General features: G+C 45.5%; 1 protein-coding gene across 4 annotated transcripts in view; it reads right to left on the minus strand.

Moving 5' to 3' along the window:
- CBLC (Cbl proto-oncogene C) overlaps positions 1 to 11,927 on the minus strand; it is a 72,238-nt gene extending 60,311 nt beyond the window's left edge. For all 4 annotated transcript variants that reach the window (XM_088450911.1, XM_088450910.1, XM_088450909.1 and 1 more), the window contains exon 1: positions 11,307 to 11,927. In XM_088450911.1, the coding sequence (XP_088307037.1) occupies positions 11,307 to 11,593 (287 nt within the window). In that variant the 5' untranslated portion in view covers positions 11,594 to 11,927. The remainder of the gene's footprint in view (positions 1 to 11,306) is intronic.
- Positions 11,928 to 20,764: the final 8,837 nt, after the last annotated feature.

Consider the following 20,764-nt stretch of genomic DNA (forward strand, 5'->3'; position numbering starts at 1 on the left):
TGAGGACACCATCAGCAACCCCTGCACTGCCGACATAGCCAGCAAACCTGCACTGAAGACACCGCTGGTAGCCCCGCTCTGCTGACACTGCCGGTACCCTGCACTGACGACACTGCCAGCACTGCAGCACTGCCATTCCATGTACTGAGGACACCGTCAGCAACCCCGCTCTGCCGAAACTGCTGTCACAGTAAGTGCATTATTGGTGTATCCAACCCATACTGTATAACACACTGTATCCGTGTTGGAAATTGGAAGCTGAACTGCCACATGTTAGTGCTGCCCACTGTGTAACTTAGCTTACTCAGCCAGCTAGCTGGATGCAACCTTTTGGCCTTAACTAGATGAAAAAAATAATATTGTGAGGTGGTCAAAATTGATTGGAAATGACTGGAAATAAATGTTATTGAGGTTAATAATACTGTAGGAACAAAAACAGGCCCATTTTATATGATTTTAGCTGTTTTTATGATATTTTAAGAAAAAATCCAGATCCCAAAAAAAACCCCGAAAAACAAAACACCAAGGAAAAGGGACCTTATTCAGAGTCAGTCGCGAGCGCTGAGCGCTCGCAACCGACTCGATGTTGGTCCACAGGGCATGCGCACGACAGAGATGGCTCCGTCGTGCGCATGCGCAAGCCCCCGCTAACGACGGATCACCCGTCGTTAGCGGGCTCGAAGCAGACGGAGCGAGCTGTCGATGTTGATTGACAGCTCGCTCCGTTTGCTGGGCGGGCAGGGGGCGTGCCCGGCCAAACGGAGGCGTTCTTTTCGGAACGCTAGCCGTTTTGTGGGCGTCCCCACTGACATCATCAGTGATGTCAGTGGGGAGCTTCCTGCTCAAACAGAGCAGGAAGCTCCCTGGGGCTTAAGGTTGACGAGACCCTACCCTAGGGTCTCGTCGTAAGCCCCGATGGTCGCGATGGTCTTGACCATCGCGACCGTCTCCCTTAGCGGTCGTTAGAGCTGTGGGTGTTAACCCACAGCCTAACGACCGACATGGAGGCGGCCGTTCAGGATGCAAGAGGCCGCCCTGTTTCTGAGCGACGGCTTGCATCCTACGACCGCCTCTGAATGAGGCCCAAAAATCCAAAACCAGATTCAGATCCAAAACCAGGGGAGATCCAGATCCAAAACCAAAACCAAAACACAAGGGTCGGCGCACATCTCTACTTTTAATGCCAGTGGTAGATGATCATACATATAGACCAATAGCAGTAATCTTTCAACAAGCATGCCTGATCATGATCTCATAAATGTCTTTCGGATTACCAGACATCAGGGGAAATGTGCTGCGATGTCAGGCAAATAGCCCAACGGCGACCAGCAAATATGGATAAACCAGTGAGGATACGTCTTGTGATAACAAACTCCATTCCCTCACTGACTGAATATTCAGAAAGACTTTCCTGTTCATCATCACTTTTATGAAAAGCAGGTTTACCAACATCAGTACATTTGCTGACAGTCAGTAAAATGTGGAAAATGTCCATGTTTAACAAGAAGTCTATTCAGCAATGTTTTTTTACTTAAAGAATGCGGAAACTATAATTTACGCATATTGTAAGTATTTCAACTATTCAGTAATGGGTTAATGGAGAAGATAACACAATCTCCATTAATTCCCATATCTCAGAGTATCGCACTGTGGGGAGCAAGCCATCGCTCCCTACAGTCCTCTAATGCTTTTTGCAAAAAGTGTTAAATTATTCAAAAAATCTTTACTTTATATAACAGCATCTCAGAATAGTGTTATATGAAGAAAGTCCTTAATTATCATGAAAACTGCAGGGACAGCAGGAAATGTTCCCATAGGTCCCTGCAGGATCTTGAAACTCTGCCCCAGTCTCCGGCCCACCGCTGACTGTAAGTCCAATTCCAGCCTGTCAAAACTGTTTATAAATTGATTGGAATGTGTACACAGGCTTTATATTAGTCTGTATACATTTATATTTATGTGCTTTTATATTTAAAATTTATATATAAAAGTTAAATATAAAAGCACATAAATATAAATGTACACAGACTAATATAAAGCCTGTGTACACATTTCAGTCAATTTAGACAGTTTTGACAGGCTGGAGTTGGACTACTTGCAAGCGCATGACTGAGCATGCACAGAAGAAGAGACAGATGGTATTGTTCGAAAACAATAACATTGCAGGGACAGCGCGTTAACACAACCGCTGTCCCTGCATAAAAAAAATGCTGAATAGCAAAGATAAAATTTAATAATTGATGAAAAAATTGTGATGATGTTGCCTGATAATATTCGAGGCAACATCGTGACTCTTGCTGAATAGAGCCCTTAGGCCCCTATTTACTACACTCCGCATTTCGAATGCGGATTGTAGTGTGATCATTTCACCTAAATTAATTATCACATCAACATCTTCAAGCAGGGACAGAGCTTGCGAGAGAGCTCTGTCCCTGCGAATCATCATCGCACTATTCTCACTGTATTTTTTGCACTATTCTCACTGTACTACAGTGAGAGTGCCTCCGCGCATGCGCTGACCCAGGGTGTGGTGCTGAGCCGTAACCAGACTTTTTGTTGCCCTGTGCCAGAAAGAACATTGGCACCCCCCCTATTTTTCAAATAGGGATATAACACGTGCACCCGATAAAAGGCAATGGCCTCATGGGGAAGGGCCAGGGAAGAGATAGGGGAGGCCAGGAGATGCTGGGGATAAAAGGAGAGGAAGCTACAAGTGAGAATAATAATAAACAGAAAATTGACAGGCCCAAACTGCACCCCCTGCCCTGCGGTGCCCTGTGGCCCCAATGGAAACTATGTACACCACACAGGCTAGCACTAAAACCCCTGCGGTTGTCTCCTTCCCTGCGATCACCCTCCCCCTTTGACCACCCCCAGCTGTCACTTACCTCCGGTCAGCTGGTCGTCAGGGCTCCTGGTCTGTAACCGCGATCAGCTGTGCTGTAAACTGAGATGCCGGTTTACAGCACAGCTGACTGGGGTCACAGTGCAGGAGCCCCGGTGACTAGCTGACCGGAGGAGAGAGATCACCGATCACAGGACCCCCGGCTGCAGGTAAGTATTTTTTTTTTTATTTAACTATTTTTGTTTTTGCAATGATCAGCTTGTGGTCTATTTAGACCACAAAGCTGATAACAGGGGGCTTTGCCTGTCAGAGCGGAGCAGGAGTCGGGGAACTGGGGGAAACCCTGCTTAACGCCATCTCCAGATGGCGATGTCATAGTAGGGCTCCCACCTGGTATTTTTTTTACCATTCCCCCTTAGTAAGTTTTAAGAAGACCACATTTCCCATTACAAGTATGGGAAACACGATCTGCTTGCTAAAGAAATGAGAATTAGATTTAAAGGGCTTGAAGTAGTTTTTCACAAAAACTACTCCAATTGCCCTTTAATACATTTCAGTGAAACTACTGTGGAATAATGTGAAAAGGGTGTGGAGACAGCTTTTTTCACATTATTTTAGTAGAAAAAATATTGATAATTGGAGGCCTAAAGTTCAGGAAAAATCTAGCATCTTCACAGAGCTTATATACTACACAAGGAGGTCCCAACCCAATGATTATAAGATACTTGTATATTTACTAAACAGCGATTATCAGCGTCCACTGGTTTTAAAACGGCAATAGCAATAAAGGCAAAACAAGTCTGTTTTAGCATTTATTACTATTGCTGTTTTAAATTCAACGATCAAAGCTGCCGTGAATCAGCAGATTTGCAAACCCGCTGTTTAGTAAATATACCCCTTAGACCTAGTTGTTATCCTTCCTGATCTTTTGGGGAGATGTATCAAGCAGTGTAAAGAGTGGACAAGTGGAGAAGTTGTCCTTAGCAACCAATCAGCTTCTGTCTATCATTTTATAGAGTAAACATTATGAGTGTTAGCTGGAAGCTGATTGGTTGCTATAGTCAACTTCTCCACTACTCCACACTTTACACCATTTGATACATCTCCCCCTATGTCTTCTAGCCATTGTACTTTGACCTTTGGAGAAATGTTGGTATAATATAACAATGAGTCAGTAAGAGTACTTGTACTACCGTCATCCTTGTTAAATAGGCTTTTGCCGGTGAAACCTGTCAAATTTTACCACTGCTTGGGGCTACTGTTGAAAATGGCACTATCACTGTTGGTGGTCCTTGATGAATAAGGCACAGCCCTATCACCCTTCAATAAATAGAGCCATAAGGTGATGGCGAGCAAAGTAGGGTATAGATGGAGAAATCATATATTTCTCTGGTACCCTTTGTAAATAGCAAGCGATGGGATCTAAACACGATGACAAGCAGTGGCTTTGCCACCGCTAAGTAAATAACCTCCTGGGTGACTGGGTCTCATTTGCAAGCTGTGTTACTGCCATAACTTTACTACAAACATTCACCAGCCTACTGACCCAGCTGGAACCTTGCCTAGCCAATAAAAGATTATGTTAATCATAAGACATAAGATACTAATTAATCATAAAACAAGCCATAACAACACTGAAAGTTTTCTGAACCTGTTAAATACTGACTGATAAAAGTCGATGAACCATTTAAAATCAAATTAATATTGTATGCCACTGTTTCTAAAGAACAAAACGGGTGTTAAAACATTTAGCGGTATATTTACTAAAGTGAGAGTTTTTAGGAGTGGAGATGTTGCCCATAGCAACCAATCAGATTTTACTTAACATTTAACTAGCACCTTCTAGAAGATAATAGCTAGAATCTGATTGGTCGCTATGGGCAACATCTCCACTTCTAAAAACTCTCACTTTAGTTATTGATTATAAGGGAATACACTTGAGGAGATGCCTGGTAAAAACAACTGACAACCTCTGATACAAAACAGAAGCAGCGATGACACCTAGTTTATGGAATGTGGCACAAACAAGAGAAGGGTCACAAATACTTAAAAACATTTGGAAGTGAACACTCAGTTACAGAGTACACAGCGTAAGAGGCAGTATGTGTGCTTATCCTTATCACACAATCAGAAAGCTTTTTTCAAAGAGCAGTAATAGTTGGGCAACTTTTTCCCTTCATCTGATGCTAGAGCTGAATTAAGGGCCTAATTCAGCTTGGATCGCAGTTGCTAATACGCACACAATCGGCCGATTATTGCGTACTGCGGATACGTGAGCCGGCCACTACGATCGGTACTGCGATCGCAGCGTCCACGCAGACACTTCGCAGAGTGATTGACAGGAAGTGCTGTTTGTGGGTAGTGACAGGGGGTGTTCGGTGAAACGCAGACGTGCCAGTGCATTTGAACGCCGTTGCAGGGCCGTGCATAAATTATCCACTGTGATGCCATATGCAGCCTGAGTAAGGTCAGAGCTTTTGCAAGTGAGGCTGCGATGGTACTCGATTGTACCGATGGTTTCACAGTCTTGCTAAACATTACGGATGTGTGTAAGGTGAAGTGGGCGTCCTTATGTTGTGCTGTGGCAGCATAGCGATCGCATTGGATTAGCGTACTATAGCAGTTTAACTGCGTGCGGAATCACTATTGTGATCGGTAGTGAATCAGGCCCTAAGACCACATTGGGCTCAGGGCTAAACTGGACCAAAACATTCTATGTGCATACCAGAGTAACCTGTTCTGTTCCTGTTCAGTCCTAGAAAAACAAGAAAATGCCAAATAAGCTCTGATGTAAAGTAAAATAATTGTATAGGCGTCAGACTGACCTTTGTTTCATAATCACATTGTTTGTCTTGTGTAGGCTCAAAAATAGTAATTTTATTAGCTTGTAGAATATATATATATAATATATATATATATATATATATATATATATATATATAATTTCTTTAATAAATAATATGTATAGGAAACGGGGCTGGCCAGGTAGAGGGGTTCACTTGGAGCTCTGCGCCGGCTGAAGTTCGGAGAAGGTGGTGGAATCCTGGTCTACAAAGGACGACTAACCTGTGTCACCATGTGTTTTCGACTCACAACTGTTCAGCCAGGGAAGTCCGTTTGCAGAGCATATCATAAGTGTTTTCACACTGCGCATGCTGCGGAGCGGAGTGTATACAACTACGGGTGACACTGAGTCATATACAACTCAGTCGATTCTCCACTTGTGGCTGGAGGGGCATAACAGGGTGGATATGAGCAGAGGCGTCATACCTGGTGGTGACACCCTGTGCGGCACCTCCTTACACCCTGTGCCCAAGGGGGACATGAGGACACACCCCCCAGAGTTGTCCCATTTCGAAGGCATTACAGCATGTCATGCCCCCATTGTCGCCACGCTGGGGGCTTGCCCAGTGCTCTGGCAGCGGCTGGGAAGCCCCCACCCTCTTGAGCCACAGGCGGCTGTGTAATGGGCACACACGTCATCCATCACCGCTGCTAACCGCTCTGTTATTTGGGTGTCACCCCCTCGGATGGTGTCACGCGGTGCGATCCGTACCCCCACACCCCCCTAAGTGACACCTGGATGTGGGTCATTTGCACATAGGCAAAGTTTAATGAGTGCGTGTCGAGGAAATTGTGAACTATGCACACTTGTTCATACGCACAATTGTCCCTGTTTTCAGGCAGATCTATTGCACCATGGATAAGGTTGGTGCAAGTGTGCACCGACAATGATGGTGGGTACCATTACAACCATACTGATAGGGGCGGGCCAGCTACATAGGTGCCTACAACTCTGCATATGGACTTATATATTGCTTTAGCTCTGTGTAATACACAATGCGGGTGTAATGAGGGTAAGTTGTGTTCAGATCTGCATAAGCCCCTGCACGGGGAGAGCTTTTGTGTGCATTACAGAAGTGACGTTGCAGTGCCAAATCAGTACTATGGGCCTAAGGGCCTGATTCAGACCCTCATAATGGCCGGCCGCTCGCAGGTAATGTGGGCGTTTTTATTTATTGATTTTTTTTTTACACACAAAGCGACCATTGGCCTTGCGACGAGACTCTGGGGTAGGGTCTCAGTTGCCGCAAGGCCGAGTGGACTTCAGTTGCGATGTCAGTAGGTCCTCCCTCAAACGCCAGGCTTTCCTAAGGGAATGCCTGCGTTTGTTCGGCCACCCCCCCTACCCGCCCACAAAACGAGGCGAGCTGTCAATCAACATCGACAGCCGCCCCGTCTTGTTGCGAGCCCCGTAGCAACTGACCTTCAGTCGCTCAGGACGCGGCGCATACACAGTGGACAACCATCGGGCCACTTGCGAGCGCACCGAGCTTGCGAGTGGCTCTGAATAGGGCCCTAAGTCCGTGGTTATGTACATCTACGCATGTGTAGGATCCGCCCTGTGTATGTGCAGATCAGGTTCTGCTTCCACTTAACGGTGCGGCTGCAGACGTCAGGTGAGTGACAGTCTGCAGGAATTTGGGGGCACGGAGGGGCAGCGACAGGGAACGGTCTACACAAGTGGGCATTGGCCCCATTTTGTAGGCGTGCTGAAGCCAGGGTCTGCGTCTTCCGATGTAACCTCACTGGCCCAGGCAGTGTGAATACACCAGCCAACGTTCATGCAGATGATCCGATGCTGCATCTTTGGACACAGCAGTGCATCACAAAAGCCGGGAGTGGCTGTCTTCTTACTACAGACGCCTCCTGCTGCTTTTACATATTGTCGCACAGCTGCTGTGTGAGCTCCGTCCATCTCAGAATCCGGCCCTACAGTATGTTGCTGGGAGAAGTGGAGAGATATTACAAGCCTGGATGCTGAGTAGTTGTTTTTCCAACATCATCTGTTGCTGAATTAGCATTGACTCAATATGGCGGGATCTGTGCAGCAGTAATAAATGGCCTCCTACACCTACACTGTTCAATATTTGCTTTATAATTACATACAGCTGCTTCATTGGGGTTTATTTGAAACATTGCAAAAGTCCTATCTACTACTGTAATAAGGAAGTTTGTGATCATATTTTAAACACTTTTAAACTGCAATGTATTTCCTAGTTGTATAGTGGCGGTTATAGTGTACAGTTATGCCATACTGGAGCATGGCTTTCCGAAAAGGGCCCGGGGCATCTAGAAAACTGGGCAGGGTCTTGCGGAAACCCCCATTTACGCACTATAGGGGGCATGCCCAGCACTCTCCGAGATGCTGGGCAGCCCCCCAGGCTCTCCCTACACACTGTTCACCTGCTGCACACCCGCTGCCACCGCGGCCCGCGGGTGGGCTAGCGGGACAGTCCCAGAAAAATGGGACTGTCCCGCTGAGTGCGGGACAGTTGGGAGGTATGGTTATACCCAGTGTTAATGTACAGTGGCGGTTATAGTAGAGAGTTATTAACAGTGTCAGTGTATAGTGGATGTAATAGTGCACAGTTATACTCAGTGTCAGTGTATAGTGGATGTAATAGTGCACAGTTATACTCAGTGACAGTGTATAGTGGATGTAATAGTGCACAGTTATACTCAGTGACAGTGTATAGTGGATGTAATAGTGCACAGTTATACTCAGTGACAGTGTATAGTGGATGTAATAGTGCACAGTTATACTCAGTGACAGTGTATAGTGGATGTAATAGTGCACAGTTATACTCAGTGTCAGTGTATAGTGGATGTAATAGTGCACAGTTATACTCAGTGACAGTGTATAGTGGATGTAATAGTGCACAGTTATACTCAGTGACAGTGTATAGTGGATGTAATAGTGCACAGTTATACTCAGTGACAGTGTATAGTGGATGTAATAGTGCACAGTTATACTCAGTGACAGTGTATAGTGGATGTAATAGTGCACAGTTATACTCAGTGACAGTGTATAGTGGATGTAATAGTGCACAGTTATACTCAGTGACAGTGTATAGTAGAGGTAATCAGTGGTGGATCTTACCTAGGGGTGCGAGGCTGCAGTAAAATCAGTAAAATCAGCCACTTCAGTGGCTACACTGTGACTGGTGGTGGCTCCCCATTGGATGCGCCACCTGCCAGTCACACTCCTCCCTCTGGGACTGCCAGTCCGGGCTGTGATCAGCTCTGTCTTTCAGCTCTAAAGGGCTTCTTTGGGCTGCAATCAATGCAGCCCCAAGAAGCTGGTGTTAAGCGTGTGCATGCACCGGTCCAGACGTCTGCCAGATTCATTGAGCAGGCGCGGGACCCAGGCCAGCAGCAGCGGCAGCCCCCCTCAGGTAAGAGGGCAGGAGTTGCTTGCTGGAGGTAATAATGGAGTGTATAGTGGATTATTATTATTATTACCAGTTATTTATATAGCGCACACATATTCCGCAGCGCTGTACAGAGAATATTTGGCCATTCACATCTGTCCCTGCCCCAGTGGAGCTTACAATCTATATCATATTTGCAAAAAACATGCACACACACATACACCTACCAATTAACCTACCAGTATATTTTTGGGGTGTGAGAGGAAACCAGTGCACCCGGAGGAAACCCACGCAAGCACAGGGAGAGTATACAAACTCCACACATTTAGGGCCGTGGTGGGAATCGAACCTACGACTTCAGTGCTGTGAGGCAGTAACGCTAACCATTACACCGTCTGTCGACGTAATAGTGCCTGAGGCTGCGGCTGTTAACTGTCCTCCTGCTGGGTGCCGCGGCTGCGCATCACGCTTTAAGCAGTGGCCGCCCAGCACCAGCAGAGAGACTAGAGAGAAAATGAGGTGGGCGGTTGGTATTCCGCCCTCAGGGCAGTTTCGCTCTGTGCGGTGGCACTGGTCGCACCATCCTAGCTACGACCCTATGTCAGTGTATAGTGGAGGTAATAGTGCACAGTTATACTCAGTGTCAGTGTGTCATGCCAACAGTAAAGTATCCTGAGACCATTCATGTGTGGGGTTGCTTCTCAGCCAAGGGAGTGGGATCACTCACAATTTTGCCTAAGAACACAGCCATGAATAAAGAATGGTAACAAAACATCCTCCAAGAGCAACTTCTCCCAACCATCCAAGAACAGTTTGGTGACATACAATGCCTTTCCCAGCATGATGGAGCACCTTGCCATAAGGCAAAAGTGATAACTAAGTGGCTCGGGGAACAAAACATCAACATTTTGGGTCCATGGCCAGGAAACTCCCCAGACCATAATCCCATTGAGGACTTGTGGTCAATCCTCAAAAGCCGGGTGGACAAACAAAAACAGACAAATACTGACAAACTCCAACCATTGATTAGGCAAGAATGGACGGCCATCAGTCAGTATGTGGCCCAGAAGATGAATGACAGCATGCCAGGGCGAATTGCAGAGGTCTTGAAAAAGAAGGGTCAACATTGCAAATATTGACTCTTTGCATAAACTTAATGTAATTGTCAATAAAAGCCTTTGACACTTCTTACAATTCTTGTAATTTTACTTCAGTATACCATAGTAACATCTGACAAAAAGGACTAAAAACACTGAAGCAGCAAACTTTGTGAAAACCAATACTTGTGTCATTCTTAAAACTTTTGGCCATGGCTGTATAATAGAGGTGTTAGTGCACAGTTATACCCAGTGTCAGTGTATAGTGGAGTTAATAGTGCACAGTTATACTCAGTGTCAGTGTATAGTAAAGGTAATAGTGCACAGTTATACTCAGGGTCAGTGTATAGTGGAGGTAATAGTGCACAGTTATACTCAGTGTCAGTGTATAGTAGAGGTAATAGTGCACAGATATACTCAATGTCAGTGTATAGTAGAGTAATAGTGCACATATATACTCAGTGTCAGTGTATAGTGGATGTAATAGTGCACAGTTATACTCATGTCAGTGTATAGTGGAAGTAATAGTGTACAGTTATACCCAGTGTCAGTGTATAGTGGAGGTAATAGTGTACAGTTATACCCAGTGTCAGTGTATAGTGCAGGTAATAGTGCACAGTAATACTCAGTGTCAGTGTATATTGGAGGTAATAGTGCACAGTTATACTCAGTGTCAGTGTATAGTAGAGGTAATAGTGCACGGTTATACTCAGTATCAGTGTATAGTAGTGGTAATAGTGCACAGAGATACTCTCAGTGTCAGTGTATAGTAGAGGTAATAGTGCACAGTAATACTCAGTATCAGTGTATAGTGGAAGTAATAGTGTACAGTTATACCCAGTGTCAGTGTATAGTGGAAGTAATAGTGCACAGTAATATTCAGTGTCAGTGTATAGTGGAAGTAGTAGTCTATAGATATACTAAGTGTGACTGCACAGTAGAGATAATAGTGCACAGTTATACTAAGTGCACACTGGAGGTGACAGATTTAGGTTATGCTCATTGTCAGTGGAGCTGAGAGTGTGGACATACTGAGTGACAGTGTGCAATGGATATAGCAGTATAAATTTGCTGCATGCTGAGTCTCAGCATACAGAGAAAGCTGTTATAGTCATCACCAATATACAGGTGTGCGCACACTACACTCACCTGGACAAGGTGCCCTCCTTGTTGACCATCTCGGCACACTCAGCTGTCTTGCTGAGCAGACTGGGCACTGTCACCTGCAGGTAATGGTTATGTCCCAGGCTGGAAGTCTTCTCTAGGATTAGACGTAGGTGCTCCTTTATATCCCGGCTGATGTCTGGAAGGTAAGGATGGCTCCTCTGAAGCTGGGGAACCCCGCTGAGGTGGGACAATCCATCCAATTTGTGTATGACCCTCTCCACAGTCTTCTTGTCCACAGTGGCACTGCGCCCGCCATGTGATGTGTGCATGGGTACAGGGTGGCAGAGGAGGAAAAATCTTATAAATGCAGGGAACGCTTGGGGATTGAGAATTAGGAGAAATTTAGATATGGATGAGTTTAGATGGCAAAGACAAGAAAAGGAGTTGAGGAAGTGGGTACATAGAGAAAAGAAATCAAGGAGGTGGATAGGCACGGGCAAGAACTCCTGAGACTGTAGCACTGGTGATTTGGGGGGCAGCAGTAAAGAAAATTTGAACACAGAGGAAAAGAAGTCTATAGATAGCTGAAAGGATACAAAAATGAGTCTATTCCTGAGATCTGATCTGAGGGTTTATTTCCTTGTGAGCTAAGTCCAGAGAAAATGACAGTTCAGCTCGGCAGTATCTCTTCCTGTTTGTGGAGCAGGGACACTCCCTCTACACGTGAGGTTCACCTGTAGGACAGGTATTGTGGTGAAGTCTGTGGGTGTTTCTGAGTTGCACTGATACTGTATCAGGCATGATAAATGCAGCAAGAACTTGCTGTCACTATATAGACGACACTCTATAGTTTCATACAAACACGGGCTGTCGCTATGAATTAATATCTAGTGTGGTTCATTAATGGACTGAAATAATGACACACTATAAACCACCTGTACGGAAACTGTGACTTTGCACTTAGGGCAGACGCAGAGACAGAACGCAATAATGATGTTTGCGCAGTTGAGTGATTTTTTGCTAATGCGCATATGCGAAAACTCTACGAAACCCCGACTGTGCACATACTAACTGAGGTGTGCGATGGCGTGCACAATTGCGTACAACATCGCTATCATTAAAGACGGCATCTGCGATCCATGGGTGTTTCAGGGCGGGGACTAGGGGGGTGAGCTAAAGTGAACACAAAATCAAGGCCGTCTCATGGGCGTGTTATGGGAGTGTCAAGGGGGTGTCTTCTATCACGGCTGCGTTCCCTCTCGCGCATCCACGGCCTCAGAGGCCACCTCAAGTACTTGTGATGAATAGCCTGAATAACCCCCTAGGCTACCGCAAGTGCCATGGTGCATCCGACGGTGCAGTGTTTACAATCACCATCACAGTTGTACAGTCCACGGAGCCGGTGCGTCTCAGTACTCTCCGTCGCACGCTGGTACATAAGGGGAAGGCTGAGATTACCATTTGCATATTTACGCAACCGCTGTTGAGATAGCAGTCATACTAGCAAATGCATTAACGTCCATCTCTGAAGCAGGCCCTTATAGTATAAACTTTTTCTTTCCTCCCTAATATATTGGCAGTCTGTGGCATCAGTCATAAAACAGATACAAGGTAGAGAAGAGTGGCAGTAACAAATAGCGGGGGCTTCAGTGACATCTGTTACTAGGTACAATTATGGATAGTAGTCACAGGATGCGGTTAAAATGCAGACGGGGGATTCCTTCGTTCAGAATGCTGGTGCCGGAATCCAGACACCTGTCAAAATCCTGGCGCTGACATCCCGACCGCCGGAATCCCGAAAGTAAGTAGCGGGGTTAGGGGAAGGGTTAGCATTAGAGTTAGGGGTTAGGGTTAGGCACTAAGAGGGCAGGGTTAGGTTTAGGGAGCGGGGAGGGGGAGGTTAGGTTTAATCACTAGGGGTAAGGTTAGGTTTAGGCACCGGGGAGGGGGGGTTAGGGTAGAGAGAGGGTTACGATACTGACCAAGTGTTGGTGTTCTAACTATGTCGGGATGTCGGCATTGGGATTCTGACCGAAGGGGGTTCCCGTATCCATCCCAGCGACCACTATGTACTGCATAGACTAAGGGCAGACATGAGAGGAGAACAGGTGTATAGGTGGTCCTATATGAGAACTTGACCCATGAAACAAGATCTACAAGAAACTATCCATCAAAAACTGGCCATTGACCGACGAGATATTTCACAGCTATCTGACCGTACGTCCTCCCTAGAAGAACGCCAAGACTCAACAGATATATTTATGGCCTCTTGAAGGACATTATTTCTGCTCAAACAAAACAAATTTGCTCAATGCAATTGAGGATGGCAGACCTCGATAATAGGGGAAGGAGAAACAACATTCAGGTCAGGGGTCTCTCTGAAGACGTAACCCAAACAGGCCTGGTAGATGCCTTCACTGAAATATTTAATGACATCTTCGGAAATGATTCTAATGATCTCATCACTTTTGACAGAGCTCATCGTGCACTTAAACCGAGAGGACTTCCTGCTGACCGTCCATGTGAGGTCATCCACCGTCTACACTACTATTCGCAAAAAGAGAATATTATGGGAAAGGTCCGATAGTTGGAGGAGATCGATTTCAACGGTACGGTTATTCATATCTATCAGGATTTGTCCTGGCATACCCTCCAGCAACGGAACCGCAAACATCAATTGAAGTACAGGTGGGGATTCCCCTTTAACCTACAGGTCTCCTCTGCCGAGAAGTTACACACCCTGACCTCGCCTACTGATCTTCCTTCATTTTGCTCTGGACTCGGGATACCAAAGATTGAGATACCTAATTGGGAATTTGATTTACCTGAGTTGCCGCTTCCCCAACGGGCTGAGTGTAACCCCCCATGGCAGGAAGTCCGTAGCTCTATGAAGAGATCCTGGACCTCATTCAGAGTCGGTCGTAGCGGCTGCACGGTCGTACGCCACCGATGTTCGCTAAATTGCGCATGCGTAAAATTCGCAATGCGCGTGCGCAAACTAGCTGCTACGATCAGAAATTTCTCTCTCCTTGAACACAGCCAGTTCGGTACTTTGAGTAACAGGATGAGGCGTTTGTGGGTGGTAACAGGGGAAGGTGCTTGAAAATGGGGGAGTGGAGATCCGAACGCAGGCGTGCCTAAGTATGTGAACGGCGTTTTATGGGAGTGCATAATTAACAAAGTAGCGTCATAGCACATGTGACATGGGAGGTTTTTACACTGACATGATCGTAAAGCTTAAGAGAGGGTATGGTCAACCTTAAGCTCTACGATCAGTTCCGATGGTTCCCGATGGTCTCGATTAATCCTTATATGCCCGGAGATGACGTGTAATGCGTACGAGAAGGGGGCGTATTTTTTTGTCTTCCGGCCGCTTCCTCCCCTTGGCCGGCCAGCTACCGATCCGATCTTAAGGACCCAACTTGCGAGTGCATCATTTGCATATCCGGCCCCTTTTCCCGTACGACCGTGTGGCCGCAACGACCGACTCTGAATGAGGTCCTCTGTGCCTTACCGTCCTCTATTGCGGACGTTACCTGACTAATATTCTCCCTTTAGAGGTTGGATTTTTCCCATGTAATTTATTGGTGATATCTATCTAATGTTCTCTTTTATTGCTCACATTTTGATTGATGTATCTACCAGTTTTGATTTTTCATATCACGTAATATTAGGTGCATCTAGGTTGCATTTTGTGTCACAAAATGTTTTCTCTTTAAATGTTTTAAAGTATATTTCTTAAATATGAACCTTTTCACGGTGACTCCCTCACCCCACACCCGCATCCGGCAATCATGCCTATTGGGATTCTGGTGACTCAGTATACCAGCTCCCCCACAGTGGGCTTTGTATCTTTGTTACAGTTTTCCCCCCCAATTTCTTGTTTTTCCCTAATAACCTCCTCATCTCTGTTTTCTTTTTTTTTTCTATCCTCCATGACCATTTTGGGAGCTGAAGCTTACCCACCTACCTTGTGGCCACCATGACTTTCCTTGGTAAACTCAAAATCCACTAGATTAATGCAAGAGGACTTAACGTCCCAGGGAAAAAGTCCACATTGCTTAGATCCCTATGGGCTGACAGGGTTGATGTTGCATTAGTTCAGCAGACGCACTTTAAAATATCTTCACATATCCCGTCCCTAATAGACGCTATCCCTTAGCCTTTTATTGTAATACCCCAGAAAGTAAATCTAAAGGTATAGCAATATTGTTCTCTAAAGACCTACAGATCTCAGACTCCTCTGTACATAGAATTGTCCCAGGTAGGATACTTTTCTGTAAAATCTATAACGAAAATGTCACCTTTGTAGTAATTTATGCCCCTAACCAAGATCAGGCTTTTTTTCTTTTATTCCCATCTTTTACACTTTGAATCTCTCCTCACGGGAATTGTTGTGTTAGGAGGGGACCTTAACTGGACTATAGACCCTTCTCTTGATACTTCTGCTAATACTCCCAGATTTTCTAAGGGAAAATATAGGAAGGGTAGCAAAGCTTTTCCATGATCTCCAGTTGGCCGATTCCTGGAGGGTCCACCACCCGAGATGACGTGACTATTCTTTTTACTCCCATCCCCATCGAGTATACACACGACATGACTATTTTTTTATAAGCCATAGACATCTCCCACTCCTTCTAGACGCATCTATTGGTTCAATCACTTGGTTGGATCATGCCCCGATGTCGATGACTCTGTCGGTTCTGCCTTGTTCCCCCGGTCAGAGGACACGGCGATTAAACGAGTCTTTGTTGCAAGATGCTTGTTGCAGGGAAGAAGTTGTCAAGACTCTTTCTGACTATTTCTCCATAAATGATTCAGATGAGATTTCCAAGATAACCTTGTGGGAAGCACATAAAGGTGTCTTACGGGGCAAACTTATACAACTTGGCTCTCGTATGAAAAAACAAAAAATTACAGGTATAACCAATTTATTACAGTTAATTCACTCATTAGAGATTTCACACAAGTCCTCGCTGCCTGGGGAGACGTATGTAGAGTTGTTGGAAGCCCGCACGCAACTGAAAAAATGACTCTCTGATAGTATCCAGCTTTCCATCCGCAGGTGTGGTTGTAAATATTCCCAATGGGGTAACAAGCTGGGTCGTTTGCTGGCATAAGCACATAGAGCACAGAGAGCGACCTCGTTTATTAGCGTCATGAAAGATGAAAAAGGCTCCTTTCACTTTAAAACCCCTGAAATAGCGTCTTGTTGTAAAAGGTACTATTCGACCCTGTATAATTTAAATATAGTCCCGACCGGCGTAAACTCTTCTTCGTACTTATAGCAGGTTAAGGATTACTTGGCAACTGTAGCTTATCCTACACTTACACTTCCTGACCGTGAAGCCTTGGAAAGACCTTTCACTCTACAGGAATTGGAAATTGCTATCTCCTCCACGCCTTTGGGCAAGAGCCCAGGCCGAGATGACGATCTACTGGCCATAGTATCACAGCCTGATACCTCTCTTCCTCACCTCATGCATGAGTTGGACACATTCGGAAAACTTTCTAACTTTAAAATGAATATGTCTAAATCATGTGCCCTCAATATCTCAACTCCTCCCCCAATTATAACCAGTCTGAAGTGCTCTTTCCATTTTACATGGCAGAACTCACACATAACCTACTTAGGAGTCAAACTGCCTCGCGACTTAACCCAGTTGGTCCCTTTGAATTTCCAACCACTTCTTAAAGTACTACATGCAGATTATAGTAGGTGGCATTTAAAGCAACTTCCCTGGCTGGAAAAAGTGAACGTCATTAAGATGAATACTCTCCCCAAATTGCTTTATATCCTTCAAGCCTTACCGATACATGTTCCGGGCTCCTGGTTCTGTTCCGTTCAACTCCTGATCCAGCAATTTATATGGTTTCACAAGAGACCCAGAATTAAGCGCACCATCCTGACACGGTCTGTCCGTTATGGTGGATTCCAATTACCTGATATTAAAAATGATTACTATGCAGACTTATTAAACAGGGTTCTGGACTGGACTAAGAGGCGGGGCATTAAGCAATGGGTAGAACTGGAAGGAGTATGTACCCAACAATACCCAGAGATCTTTCCTTGGCTCCCCTCCCTTCCCAAGCCCCTTCTCGCACACCCGACTGTTTCTCCTACCCACTTCTTTTGGGGAGTTCTAAGACGTTTATCCTATATATCCTCAGAATTTGGCCCTGTAACGTCTTTCTTAGCCAATCCTGATTTTTCCCCTGGATGGGCGGTTGAGGGGCTCTTTAGGGTCGGTCAGCTGGTGACTTCCAAGGAGGTGAAGCAATTTTCCGACATCAGAACTAAGTGGAATATTCCTTAGAGAGACTTTTGGAAATTTGTACAATTTAGACACTTCCTCCACTCTGGCTCTAGCCTCCCACAAGCGTCCCGAGAGTTATCACCATTTGAGAGACTCTGTGTTGCCCCTTGTAATCCTATACACATGGCCTCAACCCTATGTAAATTGTTGCAGCACTATAACTCCCAAACCCTCCTTCCTTTTGTATTGGCTTGGGAGAGAGATTTAGGGCTTTCCAAATTAGAGAAAATTTCCAAATTAGAGAAACCCAATACAAAATTATTACACGTTGGTATAGACACCCTTCTCTTTCACATGCAATGTACCCCTCGGTCTCAGCCAAATGTTGGAGATGTTTGAATGCAATGGGATCCCTATTGCATATTTGGTGGTCCTGTCCTCTTCTCAAACCCTTCTGGGATGATGTTATTGCAATTTCCCAAGGCATTCTCTCTACATCTGTTCCCACAGACCCTGCTTTCAGGTTGTTAAACCATTCTCCTCTATTGCTATCAAAATATAAAAAAAATCACTATTACGACATCTAAGCAACGCCGTGCGTGCAATAGTATCTACCCTTTGGAGATCGTCCTCTCCACCCACACTCAAAGCTCGGTTCTCTAGAATTGACTACAATATGAAAATAGAGGACTTACTTTTAGCGTCAGTAGAGGGAGTATCTGAGTTGACGCCCACCTGGTTTCCTTGCTTTGAATATAAGACTATGAATGAATATAAAGATTATAATACTGTAGATTGCTATAGCTTATTCTTTTTTCTTTCTTTCTATAGAAACTCCCTCTGTTATGGTCTCACATCTCTTCCCCTTTTTCCCAATTTGTCTTTCTTTTTTACTTTTATAAAATTGGAAACTCAACATTTGTATGATTTTTTACTATTTTAATTTTCCCTATTTATCAATGTTTAGCTATATTATTATATCTTGGTGCGTCGAGATTTGGTGGATTTGAAATTTTGTTCACGTGTTTTGCAAAAGTGTTTTCCATGTTTCTTTCAATAAAAACAGAATATACAAAAAAACAACAACATTGTTGACAGGGTTAGTAAATGCAGTGCCTATAACCATTGGTGACAGGGTTAGTAAATGCAGTGCCTATAAACATTGGTGGCAGTGTTAGTAAATGCAGTGCCTATAACCATTGGTGACAGTGTTAGTAAATGCAGTGCCTATAAACATTGGTGGCAGTGTTAGTAAATGCAGTGCCTATAACCATTGGTGACAGTGTTAGTAAATGCAGTGCCTATAACCATTGGTGACAGGGTTAGTAAATGCAGTGCCTATAACCATTGGTGGCAGTGTTAGTAAATGCAGTGCCTATAACCATTGGTGACAGTGTTAGTAAATGCAGTGCCTATAACCATTGGTGACAGTGTTAGTAAATGCAGTGCCTATAACCATTGGTGACAGGGTTAGTAAATGCAGTGCCTATAACCATTGGTGACAGTGTTAGTAAATGCAGTGCCTATAACCATTGGTGGCAGTGGAACTGGTGCAGTCAGTGGGAAAACTGGTGAAAGCCCCTCACACTGGTGCTGGAAGCACTGTGGGCCTGATTCAGAGCCGCTTGCTCTGACAGAGCGCTCGCTCTGAATCAGGGCCGGGCTTTTTTTTTTGGAGCGGCCTCTTGGCCGCTCGCATAGCTGTGGGTGACCACCCACAGCTATAGCGAGCGGCCATGATGATGGTCGCGATGGTCAAGACCATCGCGGCCATCGGGTTTGCGACGAGATCCTTGTGGTAGGGTCTCATTCATCACAAGCCCCAGAGAGCTTTTGGCTCAAACAGAGCCGGAAGCTCTCCACTGACATCACTTGTAATGTCAGTGGGGCCGCCCCCAAATGGCAGGCGTTCTCATGGGAACGCCTCCGTTTGGGCAGCCACCCCCCCGGCCCACCCACCAAAGGGGGCGAGCTGTCACTCAACATCGACAGCTCGCCCCCTTTGGTGCGAGACCTGGAGCGATGGAGTGCCCGTTGCTAGCCAGGTCTCGCGCATGCGCACGAGCGCTCAGCGCTTGCGACCGGGTCTGAATCAGGCCCTGTGTGCCATGGCTGAGCTCCCTTGTGGCCGGGAACTATAAAAAGAAAAACATGCCCGCCAAATGGACATTTTCTCTCCCACTGAGGAGTATCTGATCGACTTGGTGACATTCAGAACGTCGACAGGTTCGACAGCCAGAATGTTGACATGATCATTTCACTAAAATGTCAACATATTGTTTTGGGTGAATTTTAGGGTTAAGCAACACAAGTACATTAATAGTCACTGTTATCCATACATGCCTACTCTCCGGGAAGTTGCGGGAGGCTCCTGATTTTTCGGGTGACATCGCTCGTGCATTGCTGGGTCGCACGGTAGTAAGGTGTATACATAACTTTACTACTGTGCGACCCAGCAATGCACGAGCGATGTTACCCGAAAAATCAGGAGCCTCTCGAGATCCCGACGCCTGTCATTTTACCTACCCCGGGAGCCCGACACCCAGCTTACCAATCGAAGGTAAGCCGGGCGTGGACAGTCGACCATGTATTACTCTCTGACAAAACTATTTTCCTGAGGCAATATGCAGATTAATCTCAATTCTGATTTCATTTGATATAATTTACTATCCTTTTACACATTCACAAATTAGAGCAGATAACCTCCAAAGGCAGATAAAGGGATTTCAGTGCCATTAAATATTTCAGGGTTTTCTTCCAGTTAACACTTTAAAAGTCCCCATAGCAGTTTTTCTTCTATGAAAAAAAGATAGAACTTGTATCCATCAGAGCAAGCTTAAGGTGGCCATACACGGAACGATATATGTGCCGATCCTACGGATCTGCACGATATAGTTGCTATATCGTGCCGTGTATGGGCATGATATCGTTCCTGATATCGTACTGCGCGCTCCCGCGGGATCGTAAATCGCATCCCCAGATCTTCCCGCAGGTTCATATGATCTGGGATGCGATGTACGATCCCATTCAGATGGTGGAGGGGGGAGCCGGCATATCGTGCGGTCAGCGGGGACTACACGATTGTCACCGGGGACAGCGTGATCTGTCTGCCAGTGGATCGGCAGTCGCCCTACACGGTGCATCGCACCGTGTATGGCCACCATTAGAAACAAATGGCTACAGACTCTGATCCAGCATGTACTGTGTTTCCCCGATAATAAGACACTGTCTTATTTTTTTTTT

The sequence above is a fragment of the Taudactylus pleione genome, unplaced genomic scaffold (assembly GCF_031769625.1).
Source record: "Taudactylus pleione unplaced genomic scaffold, aTauple2 ptg000535l, whole genome shotgun sequence".
Lineage (NCBI taxonomy): Eukaryota > Metazoa > Chordata > Amphibia > Anura > Myobatrachidae > Taudactylus > Taudactylus pleione.